The 19,917-nt window shown below is 44.1% G+C and overlaps 1 protein-coding gene across 1 annotated transcript in view; it reads left to right on the plus strand.

Annotated features, from left to right (window-relative positions):
• Positions 1–19,917, plus strand: part of PI4KA (phosphatidylinositol 4-kinase alpha) — an 82,087-nt gene that overhangs the window by 9,679 nt on the left and 52,491 nt on the right. Inside the window, exons 7-19 of the mRNA XM_087942428.1 lie at positions 257–323; positions 1,897–2,045; positions 3,967–4,032; positions 4,455–4,551; positions 5,929–6,120; positions 8,053–8,153; positions 8,417–8,546; positions 10,011–10,140; positions 11,619–11,714; positions 12,787–12,970; positions 14,048–14,151; positions 15,417–15,585; positions 16,674–16,724. Coding sequence (XP_087798554.1) covers positions 257–323; positions 1,897–2,045; positions 3,967–4,032; positions 4,455–4,551; positions 5,929–6,120; positions 8,053–8,153; positions 8,417–8,546; positions 10,011–10,140; positions 11,619–11,714; positions 12,787–12,970; positions 14,048–14,151; positions 15,417–15,585; positions 16,674–16,724 — 1,536 coding nt within the window. The remainder of the gene's footprint in view (positions 1–256; positions 324–1,896; positions 2,046–3,966; positions 4,033–4,454; positions 4,552–5,928; positions 6,121–8,052; positions 8,154–8,416; positions 8,547–10,010; positions 10,141–11,618; positions 11,715–12,786; positions 12,971–14,047; positions 14,152–15,416; positions 15,586–16,673; positions 16,725–19,917) is intronic.

Here is a 19,917-nt window from a genome sequence, read left to right on the forward strand (position 1 = left end):
TCCCTCCTTAGCCACAAAAACTATGTTCCTTTAACTCTTATCTAGCACCAATTTAGTGCTGGCCTTTAGTTGACTAGATTCTTCAAGCCCGAAAGATGCTTGCATTTCAAAAGACCACCAACCAAGGGGAAATTAGAGGCAGTGGCCCTTCTTTGAAATATTTTAGTTATCATCTTAATTTTTCCCACCCAGCTAGTAGGGCAGAGCAAAGCCCAGCCCCGTTGGATGGTATTTCATACCCGTCTCTCCATCTCAGGTCAGTCCTGATCGTGGGATCCCTCCGCCTGGTTCTCCGGGAGGAACGGCTATACAGTATTTTGAAGGTATTTCCTTCTTCTTTTTGCAAAAAACAAAATCAGCTAATTCATGTAGAACATAACATATGAAAATGTTGTCCCCAAGTTGCGTCCTTTGCCAACTTGGCTCCTTCTCCGGTCACTGGATATTTTCATTTTGTGCCACTAATGCGAGGAGTCCTCGGGGCTCTCTAACCTTAGTTTTCTTACAGACGTTTCATGACCCGACTAGGTGACACTGTCAGTGCTAAAGGGAGTGCGGTGTGCAGAGAGGAGGAGAAGGGGAGGATCGAGAAAGAGGAAGAGAACTGTGGGGTCCTTGGTGCTCTCTGAGTTTGGTTGTTTTTCTTGCAGATGTTTCATTACCCAAACTAGATAACATCAGTAATCTGATAATGAGCACTGATGATGTTACTTGGTTTAGCCTTCATTATCTAGTTGAGTATTGAAACATCTGCAAGAAAACACCAAGAACCTCACAGTCGTCTTCCTCTTCTTTTCCTCCTCCTCCTCCACAAACCCCACTCCCTTCTAGCACTGATGATGTTATCTAGTTGGATCATGAAACGACTGCAAGAAAACCACCAAGCTCAGAGAGCACCATGGACCCCTCATTTCAACCCTGAGCTACAAATATTCTCTTTTTTTTTTGCAACCACTGATGTGCTGGCCAACTTCCTACAGTGGCCAGCAAGAGCTTGTTATGTTACCCCTCCTGCATTCCCCACCCATGCTAAACCATGGTCACCTTGTCATACAAACACGTCTGCAGTCAGCAACCTCCTGAAATCCTCAAGTGAAAGCCAGTGCGTGCGAGCTCTGTCAGTGCTACGGTTTTCTTGCACTCTTAAGGAAATCTAATGAAGCGTGTCGCTTAGGGGTCTTCCAACTTGACAGCTTTAAGACTTGTGGACTTCAACTCCCAGAACTCCTCCTCCAGTCATGTTAGCTCAGGAATTCTGGGAGTTGAAGTCCGCAAGTCTTAAAGCTGCCATGTTTGGTTGGCTGTTGTCAGAAGTCTAAACAGGGGTCTTCAAACTTGACAGCTTTAAGACTTGTGGACTTCAACTATCAGAATTCCTCCTCCACTTGTGTTAGCTCAGGAATTCTGGGAGTCGAAGTCCACAAGTCTTAAACTTGCCAAGTTGGAAGACCCCTGGTGTAGCCTCTTGGACTTTGGTTAAACGATCGGCTTTGAGAGTGAATGCGTCCTGTTTTCTGAAAACATGAGAATAAATAAAATACTTGATTGTGCTGAGATGGACAGACTGACGAGGAAACTAAAAGAGAAAGAAGAGTCTTGAGTTCTATGAGGTTTGGGAAATGTTATATATATAGGGTTAGGTAAGAGAAACAAGGTTTGATATGGAGAAGAATTGTAAATATTGTATTTATGTATATAAGTAACGCTTGACGCAGAACTGTTAAAATGTAAATTTTCATATGCATTTTGAAAATAAATAAAATCATTTTTTTAAAAAAATATTAATTTTTAAAAAAAGAGAGAGTGAACGCGTCCTTTGCTTCCTTCTCTCCGTTTCGTCTCCGTGGGCGACAAAAGAGGTTGGTTACCATTTTTCTTCTTCCCTTCTTTAATAAGGTTCCTACCTGCCGGATGGAAGCGCGGTCGATCCCGAATATTATTTCTCTACCATCAGCTCCAGTTTCTCTGTTTCGCCCCTCTTTAATGGGATTAGTAACAAGGAGTTTAACATTCCACTAGAAATGCTTCGCCAGTTGTTGAACATGGTAAGTGGGCCGCCCCTGGGAGTTATTTATCCCTGGTAGGATAAAGGTCTGTGGAAATTCTCAGTCCTCCAGGTCATGGTTGTCCCAAAGGTGCTTTTTTTTCAGGAGGCAACTGGACTTTCTTGTTTTTTCTTGTGAAGACGTTTCGCTTCTCATCCAAGAAGCTTCTTGTTCTCTGACTGGATAGTGGAGAATGGAAGGATTTATGCTCCTTGCAGACAGCTGGTCATTTGCATCCTTTTAGGGAGTCCGTTGAGGCCGCTTGGAGGTTTGTCTGTGTCTTCAGAGTCACCTGAGTGGTGCAAATGGATGTGGAGCCTTCTTGGGACTGCTGGAAAGGATTGTGTTGTGGAGCTGTGGCTTCTGCAGGAGGTTTGTTTGTTTTCCCTGTGTCCCTTCATTGTTGAACACAGGCACAGGCTGTTTGGGATGAGTTTATATTCAGGAAGGCTCCACCCCCATTTGCACTACTCAGGTGACAGATAAACTTCCAAGTGGCCTCAACGACCTTCTAAAAGGATGCAAATCACCAGCTGTCTGCAAGGAGTATCTATCCTTCCATTCCCCTCCATCCAGTCAGAAGGCTCCATTTGCACCACTCAGGTGACCCTGAGGACACAGACACACCTCCACGTGGCCTCAACAACCCTCTAAAAGGATGCAAATGACCAGCTGACTGCAAGGAGTATAAATCCTTCCCTTCCCCACCATCTTCAGTCAGAGCTGAAGAAGCTTCTTGGATGAGAAACGAAACATCTTCAAAAGAAAAAAAACAAGAGCATCCAGTTGCCTCCTGAAAAACGCACCTTTGGGACAGTGTAGCATAAAGTTCTCTGCAGCCAGAAAATATTTAATAACGAGGAGTGCAAAAGCTATTAACTCTTTCCTGTTAGCTACCAAATTGTTAGAATTTGTGGGTAGAGATTACTGATTTATTACAAATGACTGCTTGTAATTTCCAGGGCTAAAAGTGTCCTTGAAACTTTAATCAGAGATCTGCAACTGGGACCAGAATGTCCATTAGTTAACCAGAGCAGTTGCTAAGCGCGTTGCAGCCGATTTTGCAATCTTTTTTTTTTTTTGGCCAGGGTTGTTAAGCAAATCACTGCATTCGTTAAGTGAATCATGCTGTTGTTAAGTGAATCTGGCTTCCCCCCTTGTTTTTCCCGTGTCGGAAGCCTGCTGGGAAGGTTGCAAATGGAGGTCATGTGATATTCTTAACCACGCCCTTTTCCGACAAATCAAACACAATGCAAAAAGAACAGAAACCTTGTAATGCTTTTGCAAAATAATTAGCTGTGATAAGCACAAGCCTTGCCAAACTGTGCGAGACTTGCCAAAAGATAACAAACAAGAAATAATTTGCAAAATAAGAATCTTCAAATACAAACTCAGGATACTGGAATGTCCACGAGGCTGGAGTTTAAAAACGTCTTTGCCTTCTGCAAAGAAAGTTTGTTTCACAGCTGGCTTTTATCCTCTTGAGGGAGGGGCCATTACCTTGCAGCCTCACTCCCGAGTCGCCCGTGCTGTTGTAACTGCTCTGTCCTATGAGCAATCCAGCGCGTACGTGTACTTGGCACAGGCTCCTCGGGAACCTCCTCATTGCTGCTGCCAGCCCCCACAATCTCTAAAGGCAGCAGTCCACTCCCTAATGGTCCTGGCCCCTCATCTGAGTCCTCGCTCTCCTCAGCCGTCCGCACCTGCTGCCGGCTAACCACAACACGTGACCAGGGGGGTGGTACAACAGCCATAGGCTCAAGTCACTTTTCCCCAGTGCCTTCGTAAGTTTGAACAGTCGCTAAACAAATGGTTATAAGTCAAGGAATACCTATAACATGCTCACCTACACAATCCACGTCATGCTCAAAACGTTTTGCAAACGTTTGGATTTTATATGCGTATATCTTTTCAACCGTAGGTCAAGCAAATAGTTGGGGACTCTGTTCTCAAAAACCTGGATGCAGTGGCAGCTGAAGTTATCGAGGTAACGTTTATTTTTGCAGTGGAATAATAGAAAAATACTTCGTGGCTCGGGTTTTAGAAGTTGCCAGTGGTTTTGCTCTTCAAGCTTGTTTCATTTTAGCTTCAGGACATTTTGTGACCAGACTAGGTAAGGATGTCCTTGTCCTGTTCCTCTTTAGCTTATATATAGTCTAGTGTGTGGTCACTTGGTTGTGGGATTGGTTGTTTGTTTGGAGCTATATTTAAATTCTGAGCAGCTGATTGGTTCTCTGGTGGATTAATCATCTACATATGCTGGATCAAAGTCAACAGGCTGGTTAATTGCTCGTTTGGGAGACTTGTCCCTTCTTTTTTTTTTTTTTTTAAAAAGGAATCGCCACCGTACAAATCCGATGCTTTAAAATTTGCTCTTGAATTGATCCATTTCTATTAAATGCCTTACAGGCCAATCCGCACGCTGAGCTCTTCTACAAAATGTTCAGCGACTCTCTGTACGTTGCTCAATTCAAAATGCTGAGAGACACCCTGTACCATATGAAAGGTAGGACGATTGCGTTACGAAGACGAAGGAACCTCCATTGGATCATTGGCCACTAAGAGGCATTAATAAGCTTTTGACTTCCTGGTGATTTAAAAGAGTAAAAATAGAATAAGAATAATAAGAATAGGATAGGATAGGATAGGATAGGATAGGATAGGATAGGAATAAGGAATAGAGTAGAGTAGAGTAGAGTAGAATAGAATAGAATAGAATAGAATAGAATAGAATAGAATAGAATAGAATAGAATAGAGGAATGGAATGGAGTGGAGTGGAGTGGAGTGGAGTGGAGTAGAGTAGAATAGAAAATATGCAATGGAATGGAATAGGATAGGATAGGAGAAGGAGGAGAGAAGGAGAAGCAAAATGAATAGAACAGAACAGAACAGGAGGAAGAGGGGAAGGGGAAGAGGAAGAAGAGGGAGAAGGTACTCTAGTCCCGGGTCCCCGGGGGGGGGGGGGGGGGGGGGGGGGGGGGGGGGGGGGGTTTCCGGGGGGGGGGGTGGGGGGGGGGGGTTTTTTTTTTTTTTTTATGGGGTTGGGGGTTTTTTTTGGGGGGTGGGCTGGGGGGTTTTTTTTTTAATGAAGGGGGGGCCGGCTGGTGGGGGGGGCTGGGGCGCGGTTGATCACGGGTCAACCCCTATCGGCAGGAAACCCTATACCATTGCAGACAAATGGTTATCCAACCTCTTCTTAAAAACTTCCAGTGTTGGAGCATTTTTAATTTCTGAATGCAAGCCATTCCATTGATTGATTGCTCTAGCTTCCAGGAAATTTCTCCTTAGTTCTAGGTTGTTTCTCTCCTTGATTAGATTCCATCTGTTGCTTCTTGTCCTGCCTTCAGGTGTTTTGGAGAATAGCTTGACTCCCTCTTCTTTGGGGCAGCCCCTCAGATATTGGAAGACTGCTATCATGTCCCCCTTAGTCCTTCTTTTCATCAAACTAGACATACCCAGTTCCTTCAAGTATTCTTTATATGTTTTAGCCTCCAGTCCCCTAATCATCTTTGTTGCTCTTCTCTGCCCTCTTTCCAGAGTCTCAACGTCTTTTTTACATCGTGGCGGCCAAAATTGCATGGGTTTTCACGAAATAGCTAAGCCATTTTCCTACTGAATATTCCCAGAGTCCCAGAGAATATTCTTCTGAATATTTGGAGAATGCTTCTCTGTAGAAAACTGAGTGGTTCTCTATGAAGAACGTTTGTCAAAGGGGAATAAAAGATATTTCTGGTTCTGAAAGAAGGGCCGATTAGTTTTAAGATCCAGCATTTCTCCCCAACCTGATGCTTTTTTTGCTGCACCATCACTGTATGTCCAGACATGGTTTTTGTCAGAATTCTACTTACCTATTATTATTTTTTTGTCTGTTCCATCTCTTAGAACTTCCCAACTCTTTTGTGAAAGAAATTCACGATTTCGTGCTGGAACAATTCAACACTAGCCAGCCGGAGCTTCAGAAGCTCCTTCACGAAGTCGATAAATTCCACAACGAGCTGAATCCGCTGAAATTGCGTTGCCAGGCGAACGCCGCCTGCGTGGACCTCATGGTTTGGGCTGTGAAGGATGAGCAAGGTGAGTCTTATATGCAGGTAGTCCTCGACTTACGACCACAATTGAGCCCAGGAGTTAAGTTGCTAAGTGAGACCGTGGTTAAATGAGTTTTGCCCCGTTCGATGACTTTCGGCCACCTGTACAGGTAGCCCTCAACTTACAACATTTCGTTTAGTGACCGTTCGAAGTTACAATGGTTTTTTGCACTTAACAACCATTGCAACATCCCCGTGGTCACCTGATCAAAAATTCGGATTCTTGGCAAGTGACTCACATTTATGACGATTGCAGTGTCCCGGGGGTCATGCCATTCCCTCTTGTGACCTTCTGGCAAGCAAAATCAATGGGGAAAATGAGATTCACTTAACAACCAGGTTACTAATTTAAGAACTGCAGTGTTTCACTTAACAAATATGATGACAAAAGTTGGGGGAAAAACCCACTCAACAAATTTCTCCTGAGATTTGCTCGATAAGAAATATATAAATTTATACTTGAGTCTTAATAACGATACAATAATAATATAGTATAACGTAATATAATATGTACAGTTGATCTATGTAATATGAATGTATGTTTGGGAGGGAAGACCGTTGATATTGTGACATTGAACGAAAGAAATGTACCAACCGACACGCTGTATTTTGGAAAATGGTTTTATGTTGATGTTTTATGTTTGTGTTTGTTAGTGTTTGTCCTTAAAAAATTTAAAAAAACTTTTACAAAACCCCCACAAATTTCTCATTTAAACCACACATAAATTTTGGGCTTCATTGTGGTTGTAAGCAGAGGGGGAGCTGCTGCAGTTTCGGACCGGCTCACCCGTACCAGTCCCATGTTTCCATGAAAATAAGACCCTGTCTTATATTTTTTTGCCACTAAAAAAGGCACCAGGTCTTATTTTCGGGGGGAGCTTTAATCCACTGACTAACCTCACTTGCATGTGTCTCCCCGGCCTCCTTTTCGCTGTCAGGGGCCTTCAGGAACTTCTTCTGCAGCCAGCAAGACTTTCCTGTAGGCCTTTGCAGCCAGTAACGGAGCTCTGGATCGATCCAGAGCTTTGTTATCGGCTACAGAGGCCTTTAGGAAACTCTTGCAGCCTTCCCGGCTACAGAAGAAATGGACCGGCAAGGTGTGCGAGGCCTGGCTACAACTGTCCAAAGGTTAGTAGTAGGGCAGCTCCACCTCCATCCCTACCCTAACTTAATTATTTACCCATACACTCTGGACTGGGTGGGATCTTAATTAGGGCTTATATTGGGCACACATGTAAAAAATCAAGCTAGGACTTACTTTCAGGGTAGGTCGTATTTTGGGGGGAAACAGGGTAGCCAACCCAACCAGGTGCTATCCCATCCTATATATCTGCTTGCTCACCCCACCCACGCAGCCCAGCTGCTTTCCGCGTCTCGCCCGCGCCACTCTACTCACCGCAGCTGCCGCGTGCAGGAAATCCCTGTGTTTTTGCAGCCGTGTGCAATCGCAAAGGGGGCGTGCACGCACAGGCTCACCTTTTTGGTTCTGTGTTAGGCTAACCGGTTGTTACCGTATGTGCAGCCCACCTCTCGTAAGTTATTGACTATTTAGGTAGACACCACGGTTACCGACTGCCGTGCTCAAACAACTGTTTGAAGTTACAAATGGTGCTGAAAATTTTACTTCTCTGACCAATCCTTGCATTTGCAACTGACGGGCATTTTTGCTTGTGACAAGCAAGAATTAATCCTGGGCAGTCCCTAAGGTGGAAATAAACTTGTAAAGCATGATTTTTTCATTTAGTGACTGTCACCGGTCATGACTGTCACTGAAAAGGCCTACCTTGATTGCACGGGTTTTGCACTTCAAGGTGTGCCCGAGCGCACCTGTATCTGTTTAGCTTTCGGGTTCCGACTGAGTTTGCATCTCTTCCCACGAGACATTTCCTCTAACAAGAGTTTTTCTCTCGCAAACCAGGGGCAGAAAACCTCTGCATCCGGTTGTCCGAAAAGTTGCAGTCCAAGACCTCCAGCAAAGTGATCATCGCCCACTTGCCTCTTCTGATCTGCTGCTTACAGGTGTGGTGGATTCCCAGCGGGGAGGGGCGGCTTCCCAGGAGGCAAAGTGGCAGTGGAGCTCCGTTTTCACTGGCAGAGGCACCGCGGGCTGGTCCTTTGTTGTTTCCAGGGCAGCCCTGCAGGCCAGATCTAAGCACCCTGTGGGCTGACTCCGGCTCCCGGGCCTTGGGTTTAACACCCCTGGGTTAGAGCCAGGATTGTGTGGCCTTTCTTCCACGTGTCATGTGTAATGTTCCGAAACTTTCTTTTTTTTTTCCCCACAGGGTCTCGGCCGCTTGTGCGAGAGGTTCCCCGTGGTGGTTCACTCGGTCAATCCGTCTTTGCGGGATTTCCTTGTGATCCCCTCTCCAGTCCTGGTGAAATTGTACAAGTATCACAGCCAGTACCAGACAGGTATTCTTGGTTTGCTTTCTCATCCATCAACTCAACAAAAGACACACACAAACAGGCGGCTGCCTGATACAAGGTTTTAATGTGGAACTGGCACGAATGAGCACAAACTTTGGAATAGTCAGTGTTGGGAGCTACTGCCTACCAGCGCTGCTTACATACACATGTGGAAACCACACCCATAGCCATGTCCCCTCCCACAGAGCCAACATCCGGTGATATTAGGTAGTTCCAGCGGCTTCCGGCAGCGTCCTGCGCCCAGCGCCATCCACCCGGGCGCTGGAAACACCGCCGATCTGCTGTTGGAGAGAGAATGGACAACGCCGACAGCTGTGAATAATGTAATAATGGAGAACACTGACAGCTATGAACGCCGTCAGTCAGTTGTTGAGGAAATGGCCCTTCTTTTCTGACCAAGGCTTCCTGAGACTGTAATTAAGCACAGGCTTAGTCCAAACAACTCTCGTTTTATTTCAACGCTGGGAATTATATTCATTCCCAGCCCGTAATGAGTCCCAAATAGTACCTCGAGATAAGCACCCACCTTTCTTCCCTTTGAATTGCTGCCAACAACTAAAGTGCCAAATGAACTGTAAAAAACCAACCGAAGTACAAAGTCCACACAGAGCTTCAAGGTTGAATCCGAACAGAGAAAACAACTTTGCTTCCTGCAAAGGTTTTCCTACCTTTGCACTTACTTTATACCTTATGAGAGGGGCAATCACCTCCAAGCCTTACTCCCGAGTCGCCCCTTTTGTCTCAGCTGCTCTTTCCTTCTAGCAGCTCTGCGCACATGCGCACTGGGAACAGGCTCCCCTTGTTCCTCTGCCTTGCTACTGCCAGACTCTGGAGGCTCCAGAGTCAGCACTCCACTCCCAGATGGCCCTGGCCTCATCTCTGCATTGGACACAGGACCCTCGTCCTAGTCCTCCTCAGGCTCTCGGACTAATCCCCATTCTTCCCCACTGTCCGATTCCGCTGCCATCTGCACAGGCTGCCGGCAAAGCACAACACCTTCTAACACCACCGGTCGGCCGTTGACGAGAGCAACCGATGTGCAGGAACGGGCGGCCATGGCCAACCCCTAAACTGGCAAGCTGGCCAGGGCTGGACCTACTTATTAGATGCCCTCTGCAACCTTTGTCCAATTCATGTTTTCACTTTCTGTTGCGTCTTCCTGATCCATTAAGCAGCCCAATTGATTTTTCTTTTGAGGATGGAGGTTCCATTCTCCTGAGTTTGTTGGGCCGGTTTTCAAACATTTTCTTATCAGGCTAAGTGACATCTTCAGCGGTGTTTAGAGGGTGGGGTGTCAGCAGGGTGGATAAAAAAAAAAAATTTAATCTAAAAATTTTTTTTTCTTTAATTTAAATCGGATTTTTTGGGATCAAATTTATTTTAATCATAAAACGCTTTTGGAGTAAGAAAATCTCACCAAGCAACCCTCTCCGTTTCTTTTCCTCTTAGGCACCAACGACATCAAGATCAGCATAACCAACGAGCACGCGGAGTCCACGCTGAGCGTAATGTCGGGCAAGAAAAATGAGTCCTCCATGTACGAACAGCTCCGGGACATTGCAATCGATAACATCTGCAGGTAGGTTTTACCTGAGGTGTGCAAAGAGGTTGGTTCTCTCGGCAGGTGGAAAAGCCACCCTGGGTTCTTCGCAAATAGCAGATTTTGCCAACTCCATTACGGTCGTAACTGGAGGACTATCACAAAGGTGCTTTTTTTCCAGGAGGCAACTGGAGTGTCTTGTTTTTTTTTTCTTTGAAGACATTTCACTCAGTGGAATTCTACCGGTTTGACCCGGTTCTATAGAACTGGTAGCTCTGAAGAGCAGTTGACACCTAACTGGTTCAGTCTGAAGATCGTCTTTTCTTCGGTTGGTCCCGCCCACCTGCCCGGGCTCTAGGCTGTCCTTTATTCTTTTATTTTCTGGGTGTTACCCTAAAAGAGGACCTGACCTGGGGTGCCCACATTGCAGCCCTGGTCAAAAGGGCCCAGCAGAGATTATACTACCTGAGGCTTCTCAGAAAAGAACAACTCAATGGAAAACTGCTGGTGACCTACCGCTGCACCATAGAGGGTATCTTAACTTATTGCACCTCTGTATGGTTTGCCAATTGCACGGGGCAGATAGGATGTCACTCCAGAGGGTTAAGGTCATTGCCCCTCAGAGGATCATGGGTTGCCCTCTCCCCTCTTTGGAAGAGCTTTATAGCTCCCACTGCCTTAAGAAAGTTCAAAATATTCTCAAAGATCCATCTCATCCTGGTAACTCTTTTTTTGAACTATTACCATCTGGCAGACGGTACAGAATAATAAAAACAAGGACAAATAGGCTGAAAAACAGCTTCTATCTCCCAGGGCAGTAACTCTTTTGAATTCTACCTTATAGTGCAATATTAATACAATATCAAGGGTTTTTAATTCAATGTATAGAATGCGAAGGATGTGTGTTTGTGTTTTATTTTCATGGTCATGATGTGCACCGAAGATGGTGTTCGATTTTGTTGTACGAGGTGCAATGAAAATAAAAGTAAACTAAACTAAGCTATTCTCACCTTAGTTGCTTTGCGCGGCGCGTCAGCAAGAAATGGTCATTGCTTGCAGGAGAAGTTGTTTTGCAAGTACTATGCACACAACGCGCAGCTCACCGATCCGGTTGCTAGGCCAGCAGGATGCCACCCCTGTTTTCGCTCCTCAGCCAAGAAGCTCTGACTGGAATGGTGGGGAAGGGAAGGAAGCTTCTTGGATGGGAGGCAAAACGTCTTCAAAAGAAAAAGAAAAAAGGATACAAGCCATAAAATAGCAGTTGTCGCAGGCAATAGCAATGAATCGAATTCAAGTCCCCCCCTTCTCCTAATGGAGTGGCAGTATCACTTTTAGGGATCCGACAAGGGTGGCATGCGGTGGCCCCGTGGTGCATTTTGGCTGGCAGAGGGCTGCAGGAGGTGACTGTCCCGTCTTCTCCCCCCTTCAGCCTGCGGAGGAGAACCACGATGCTGATCTGGCCCTCGAAAAAATCCAGTTTGACCACCCCTGTTCTAGTCAAATTATATATCTTGCAGGTGTTTGAAAGCCGGGCTGACCATCGATCCTGTCATCGTTGAAGCCTTCTTAGCCAGTTTATCGAACCGTCTCTACATCTCCCAAGAAAGTGACAAGTAAGTGACTTAAAATGCTGCAAAGTGATCATGCAGAGTTGGGAAGGGGGCTTAGAGATCTTCTAGTCCAACCCTCCCTGCTCGAGCAGGAGATCTCTACTTCCTTCCCGTAGGCCTGGTTTGGGGGTTGTAGTCTCTTTCCTTTAAAAGGCCTAAAATCAGCTGGTTTCAGTGCAGGTCCTTTGACAATCTGGAATGGTGTTTTCCGCGAGATAGTTCCGCAACCTAAAAAGCTTTTTACGATCAAAGGAGGGCATGTACGTACGTATGGGCATCTTAGGATGTCAAAAATGCATCAGTCTGGCAATAAAATGTTCCATTTCCTTTTCTCCGTGCTGTTCCGCAGCAGTTGAGCATATTCCAGAAATAAATTATCTGAAGTGGAAGCAGTTTGAGGTGTTCTAGGGAGTTCTGGACCTGAAACCAATCTGTTTTATCCACAGTACCAGGTACAAAACATCTCAGGCTGCTTTTGTTTCCAGAAAGTTAAGTCTTCCCTGAATTGGCATGGTCCGGGAGGACATTCAGCGTGATCCAGAAGAAAATGGAAGGGAATATCTCTGGAATATTCCATTGCTAGGTGAATATTTTTTTTCACAGATGTTTCATTACCCAAATTAGGTAACATCATCAGTGTTGCACTGATGATGTTACCTAGTTTGGGTAACAAAACATCTGCAAGAAAACAACCAAGCTGAGAGAACACCAAGGACCCTTCGTCCTCTCTGCATACTCATACTTCGTCCTCTCTGCATACTCATATCTAGCACTGATGATATTACCTAGTTGGGTAATAAAACGTCTGCAAGCAAATGATGAAATTCAGAGAGCACTAAGGACCCTATAGTTGTTGTTGTCGTCGTCCTCTTCCTCCTCTCTTCAAACTCCAATCCCTTCTAGCACTGATGAAGTTACCTAGTAGGGTCATGAAACGTCTGCAAGAAAACAACCATGCTCAGAAAGCATCAAAGACCCCTCAACCCTGATTTACAAATAGTCTCCTTTATTGGTAATTTTTTCACATATGCATGCATTTTTTTTAAAAAAATAGTGTCGTGTTGTTTTCTTTAAGGGAAGCCCACCTCATTCCAGACCACACAATCCGTGCCCTGGGCCACATAGCGGTGGCTCTGAGGGACACCCCCAAAGTGATGGAACCCATTCTCCAGATTTTGCAGCAGAAGTTCTGCCAGCCACCGTCTCCTCTTGACGTGCTCATCATTGACCAGCTGGGCTGTTTAGTTATCACCGGAAATGTAAGGATGTGTCAATTGCCTGGGAAGCTGTCAATTCCAACTGTCCTTCTGGGTGATTGATTGTCAGTATCCGCTGAAGGCTGATCAGCTCCCTGTTGACAGTTGCTTTATTTATCTTTAGTTGGTATTTGTGGTGGAATATAGTCTGGAGTCCCAGGAGGTAGAATGTAGGCAGAATCTGGGGGCGGAGTCAAAAGAGGAATCAGCCTGGAATCCCTACGTAGCCACAAGCGAAATAACCTGCCTTGAATTGCATTGACCCTTATCTGGTGCCAAGCTAGCGTTAACCCTTAGTTGAAGAGATTCTTATGCATTGGTATAATTACCATGTTTTCCCAAAAATAAGACCGTCTCTCATATATATATATATATGAGATATATATATATATATATCGATGAAGTCTCATTCATCATCTTCAGGCTTGTGTCTTCAGCTCTGTGCTCTCACTCTGATGATATATATCTCTGAGAAAAGGATGTTGTTGAGTCTACTCTTCCACCTCTCCATGAAATCCCCCCTCCCAGTTTCCCAGGCACTAAGATGTGGCAGCTTGGAAGTTTCTGCATAAAATATAGCTTCCAAGGCTGACACTGCCTCCTGTTAGTCTAATAAGTGTTGTGTCTCTCCCCTCCTCTTACTAATCGAGAATTTAGCTAGAGGGCTGTCATTGCAGGGAGAGATTTGGTGAGTATTTTAACTCTTTTTGCAGGTTCTTCCTCCTCTCCTGCCTTCTCCTTCCCTCCAACTTTGCCAAAGTGGCATTTCGGTCTACCCAAAGCCTTTGACCCCCATGTGCCAAGTTGGGATTACTCTAAAAGCAAGCTGGGCTCAACTGACTTTTTACATCTAGGAACAGCTTGCAAAGATTCTGCTAAGTCTCACTTCTCAAGAGGACATCTTGAGACCTAAAACTTCCTCCATTTCCTTTGAAGCTTCTAGACATCTTTTAAGAGATCGTGTTAGATTCGTTTTCCCATTAATGGTGTCAGGGTTAATTTTTTTCATTTGTTTTGATTGTTTGTACCCAAGGTTTTTGTCCCCCCCTGCTAATTTGGGTTTTGTTTCCTTATTTCCAGCAATATATTTACCAGGAGGTGTGGAATTTGTTTCAGCAGATCAGCGTGAAAGCAAGCTCCATTGTATACTCTGCGACTAAAGACTATAAAGATCACGGATACAGGTAACTTAATTTTTTTTTTTTGCTGTACTCCTGCAATATGTTTTTTTTAATTACTAGTTGATGTGAACGTTTGTAGATTTTTGCCATGTCATTATTTTAATCTAGAAAGGAGTGGTGCGGTGGTCTAGAGGTGGAGCTCTCGCCTCACAGTCAGGAGGCTGTGAGTTCAATCCTAGGTAGAGGCAGATATTTCTCTCTCTGGGCACCATGAGAATATATCTGCTGAACAAAACTCCACACTGGCAAAAGGAAGGGCATCCAGCCAGTAAAACACTCTGCTAGCTTCATTCAGTTGCCCAGACTCCACCCCTCAAGGGATTATGGGGTTGTTAAAAGAAGATGGTGATTATTTTAATCTAGGAACTGATGCTTCACACGACAGTCAGAATGTCTATCCAGATTTTTTTCTTATCAGGGTGTTAGATCTGGTGCCACCTGGATTTATTCTATTTTATTTATGGGTGCGATGGCTCAGTGGTTAAAGACGCTGAGCTTGTCGGCTAGAAAGCTGAAAGCCCAGGTTCGAAACCCAAGCACCATGTGACAGGATGAGTTCCCGTTCCTTGCCCCAGCTTCTGTCCGCCTAGCAGTCTGAAAGCTTGCAAATGCGAGGAAGATCAATTGTTACAAATTCTGTTTATATAGAGCACCATACAGAAAAAACAAAGAGTACAGTCACCATGTGCTTTACTGCTCAACCATATAACCATAACAGGAAACTCTACTTAGAACAAAAGAGCATAGAGTATATACCATAGATCCAAACTTGTAAATACTGCCCTCAACTGACTCTATACTATTGTAGTTGTTGCATAGAAATTCATTCCAACAATGAATTCCAATATCAATAGGTACCATTTCAATGAGAAGGTAACAGTGTTTTGTGTACCTTTGGCATGTAGCCATGCTGGCCACGTGACCACAGAAAATGTCTTCGGACAATGCTGGCTCCCTTGTCTAAGAAACAGAGATAAGCACTGCCTCCTAGTTGGACACAACTGGACAGGAGAAACTCTTTACCTTTACCTGTATTTAGTTATTAAATTTCAATGCCACCCATCTCACCTGGAGGGATTATCTAAGTCCTGTTTTTCAAGGCTTTTCAGAGGAGATTCAAACTCCCTTTCCTAATCTTGCCCAGCTTTGAACACGAGAAAAAATAAATGAAATATTTCATCAGAAAGTTGATGCTTCTGGTTTTCTCTTCTTTTTTCCTCTTCTTTTTTCCACCCCTCTTCTGCCCTTCCCTCCTCCCTTCTCATCAGACACTGTTCCTTAGCTGTTATTAATGCCCTGGCTAACATAGCTGCAAATATACAGGATGAACACGTTGTGGACGAGCTGCTGATGAATTTGTTGGAACTTTTTGTGCAGCTGGGGCTGGAAGGAAAAAGGGCCAGCGAGCGGGCAAGTGAGAAAGGGCCAGCACTGAAGGTAGGCTACAATCAATCTTCAGAATGAAAGTCTGTCCCTATTTATTATAAATCATATTAATTATCAATTGCATTATAGCTGCTCATCTCTAGGCAAGACACAGAGTCAAGAAACGAAAAAAAACCCCAAAATATTTTAAATAATTAAAACCAACTATTAAAATTTCAATGGAAACAGTTAAAACGAAACAAAGAGCCAGTTTGGTCTGGTAGTTAAGGTGTTGGTTTAGGGACTAGAAGACTGGGAGTTCTAGTCCCGCCTTAGCTATGAAAACCAGTCAGGTGTGAAGGTTCAATTTACTATAGGGCCTGGGATGAGTGGTTTAGAAATAAAAATAAAATAAAATGGCAATTAGGAAAAGAATGAGGGAATATGTAAATATGTAAATATACCACGGAGAAGATTGATGTGTAAGGATAAAAGATATTGATTTATAGCAAGAGTAAGATGTAATGGTAAAGGAATCAGTAAATACATATACTGAAAAATGTAAGGAGATAACAAAAGATGTCTGGATGTTGATAACAATGTATAAAGTTTTATGTTTTTTAAAATTTGAAAACTTAATAAAATTTATTTATAAAAAGAAAACCCGTTGGGTGACTTTGGGTCAATCACCACTAGGAGATGGTGAATTCTAGTCCCACCTTAGGCATGAAAGTGGTTGGGTGACTTTGAGCTTATCACCAGGATACTGGGAGTTCAAGTCCTGCCTTAGTTATGAAAGCTGGCTGGGTGAGTTTGGACCAATCACTAGGAGATGGTGAGTTCTAATCCCACTTCGGCACGAAAGCCAATTGGGTGATTTTGGGCCAATCACCAGGAGAGCGGGAGTTAGAGTGGTGCGGTGGCTGAGAGGTGGAGCTCTCGCCTCACAATCAGAAGGCTGTGAGTTCAACCCTAGGTAGAGGCGGATATTCTGGGCACACTGAGAATGTATCTGCTGAACAAAACTCCGCATTGGCAATAGGAAGGGCATCCGGCCATTAAAACATCTGGCTAGCTCCATTCAGTTGCCCAGACACCACCCCGCAAGGGATTATGGGGGTCATTAATTGGTCTCAATTGATCTCTATTGTCTTTCACAGGCCTCCAGCAGTGCAGGCAACCTCGGAGTGCTGATCCCTGTTATTGCTGTGGTGAGTGTTTACTTCCTGTCCCGAGACAGTGCACGGTTTTAAGCTGAACCAGAAGTATTGTAGGAAATTTGGAGAAAGTTCTCCCAAGAGGTTTTTTGGTTTTTGGTGTATGTGCTCCGCTAGAAGTTAGAAGGTCATTGACCACCTGTTTGAAAGTCTACGGAGAATCTTAGTCATCCAGATCTTGGCTGTCCCAAAAGTGCTTTTCAAAAGGCAACTTCCTTTGTTTTTGATTTTGTTTTCCCTCGAAAATGTTTTGCTTCTCAGAACCGTCTTTAATTCTGAAGAAGCTTCTTGGATGAGAAGCGAAACGCCTTCAAAGAATAACAAGGAAGTCCAGTTGCCTCTTGAAAAAGCACCTTTGGGATGATTTTCAGGGGGGGAAAAAAAAGCACCTTTGGCACGTCTACTTGAACGTTTCAGTTATTCAGGTTGGATAAGGCTGCAATAAATGCTGACCAAAGCAGCTTAGCCTGGCATGTCTTAAGAAAATCCCTCATTTTCTGCAGAAGCTGGGGGGAAAAAAACATTGAAAGTTTATTCAGTGTGACCATTAGAACACCAGGTGCAGCATTTTTGGACACCTTGGTGAGCGATACGAAAAATATATATGAAGGAGTACTGTTTAAAGAAACTTTTCCAGATTATATGTTAACAGCTGCAGGTTTATCAGAAGGGTACTCCAAGACCCTGATGTGTAAACATACTTTTTGTTTTTAAGTCTGGATTTCTCAAAACAATATTTTCCACTGCATGTGCTTGAAGGGCAAAAGTCATGCTTGCACGAGTTAAAATAGGTTTATCTTTCATTGCTGTTCTTTTTTTAAAAAAAAAGAACACCTGTATTTGAGAGGCTGCTGCAAACAGGAAGGGGTCGATTTATTTTCCCAAGCACCAGAGGGCAGGACAAGAAGCAATGAATGGAAATTAATCCAGGAGAGAAGCAACCTGGAATTTAAATTTCCTAACAAATGAGGACAATTAACCAGTGGAAAGGCTTGCCTTCAGAAGTTGTAGACCAAGGGTCTTCAAACTTGGCAAAGTTTAAGACTTGTGGACTTCAACGCCCAGAATTCCTGAGCTAACATGACCGGAGGAGGAGGAATTGTGGGCATTGAAGTCCACAAGTCTTAAAGCTGCCAATTTGAAGACCCCTGATGTAGATGCTTCATCACTGGAGGTCTTTAAGTTTGAAGAGACTGGACAGCCACCCATCTGCAGTGGTATAAGGCTGTGATGGTGAGCCTGTGGCATGCATACCAGAGGTGGCACGCAATGCTCTCTCTCTGGGCACAGACTTATGACTGTGATGGAGCATTTCTGCAGGAGGCTCCGTTTTCTTGTTGATTCCTTCCAATGAAAGAAAAAAAAACATCTTTTTGTTTTGTTTTGTTCTTAATTTGGTTGTTATTTAACTGCCAATAAATTAAAGCCTTTTTCTAGTGCCCCATGAGAGCTTTCCCTCGCACTCAAGAACTGTGATTTTTACCCCAAGGGCTTCCAACTACATTGCAGGGAGTCCTCCACTTACAACAGTTCATTTAGTGACCATTCAAAGTTACAAGATCCCTGTAAAAAAGTGACTTACAACCGTTTTTCATACTTACCACCATTGCAGCATTCCCCACGGAATCAAAATTCAGATGCTTGGCAACTGACTGGTGTTTATGACGGTTGCAGCCTCCCTGAATCACGTGGTCCTCTTTTTACAACCTTCTGAAGGGAGGGGAATCCAGGTTCACTTAACAACCCTGTTACTAACTTAACTGTGGTGATTCACTTAACAAACTTGGCAAGTCGTTAAATGGGGCAAAACTCACTTAACCGATTTCCCACTTAGCAACATCAATTTTGTGCTCGGTTATGGTTGTAAGTTAAGGATTACCTGTACTTCAAAGTGATGTTTGATCAGACAGGCTCTAATCTGTTTTTGTTTCCCCAACTGCTTGTCACTCAGTAAATACCCTCCTGGGTACTGACAGAAGTTAATGGTTACATTAAGGGCCTGGAAAGCAAATATTTAGCTTTCTTGCAAAATTTGCGATGCTCGTGAGTCCTCGGTTGCGATTGTGTTTTCCGTCTTCTCTTCCTTTTAAAACTTGGTGGTAGGACTTCATGACTGGTTAAAAGGACAATTTGATATACAGGTATATCTCTGATTGTATCCCTCTATTGATGTAATTTAGGATTGCATTAACTTTTTGGGTGTGCAGCAGCAGCCAAAAAAGCTAATGTAGTCCTAAATTGCATTAACAGAGGGATATAATCAAGATCAAGGGAGGTATTAATATCACTTTATAAAGCCTTAGTAAGACCACACCTAGAGTACTGCATCCAGTTTTGGTCCCCACACTATAAAAAAAAGATGTTGAGACTCTAGAAAGAGTGCAGAGAAGAGCAACCAGGTTGATTAGGGGACTGGAGGCTAAAACATATGAAGAACGGTTACAGGAACTGGGCTTGGCTGGTCTAGTAAAGAGAAGGACTAGGGGAGACAGGAGAGTAGCCTTCCAATATCTGAGGGGCTGCCACAAAGAAGAGAGGATCAAGCTGTTTTCCAAAGCACCCAAAGGCCAGAAAAGGAATAATGGATGGAAACTGAACAAGGAGATATTTAACCTGGAAATAAGGAGAAACTTTCTAACAGTGAGACCAATCAACCCATGGAACAGATGTTGCCCTCGGAAGTTGTGGGAGCATCATCCCTGGCAGGCTTTCAAGAAGAGGTTGGACTGCCATTTGTCAGAAATGGTGTAGGGTCTCCCACTTGGGCGTGGGGTTGGACTAGATGACCTACAAGGTCCCTTCCAACTCTGATTATCTGTTATCTGTTATCCCTGCTGAATTGTCAACGAGCATATTAACAGCCATGGATCAACTAGTAAGCGTTTATAAAAAGGGAGGGAATGCAGGATTGTGGTGGAGAAATAACATTCCAGCAGGCCACAAAATATTAGCTTGGGACAATTGCAGAAATAAATATGCAGGATGGCTAATCACAGATTTTATCATTTAGATTCTGCGAGAGGAGAGTATTTTTAGCTCAATGAGGGGTTGCTGGTGCTTTCTGAGCTGGGATGTTTTCTTGCAGATATTTTGTTACCCCTAACTAGGCAACGTTACCAGTAGCAAACTCCACACCTTTCTAGCCCTGATGATGTTGCCTAGTTGGGTCGTGAAACGTCTGCAAGGG

Source organism: Notechis scutatus, chromosome 13 (assembly GCF_049901735.1).
Source record: "Notechis scutatus isolate UNSWTSFEM ecotype Mainland chromosome 13, rNotScu1.2, whole genome shotgun sequence".
Lineage (NCBI taxonomy): Eukaryota > Metazoa > Chordata > Lepidosauria > Squamata > Elapidae > Notechis > Notechis scutatus.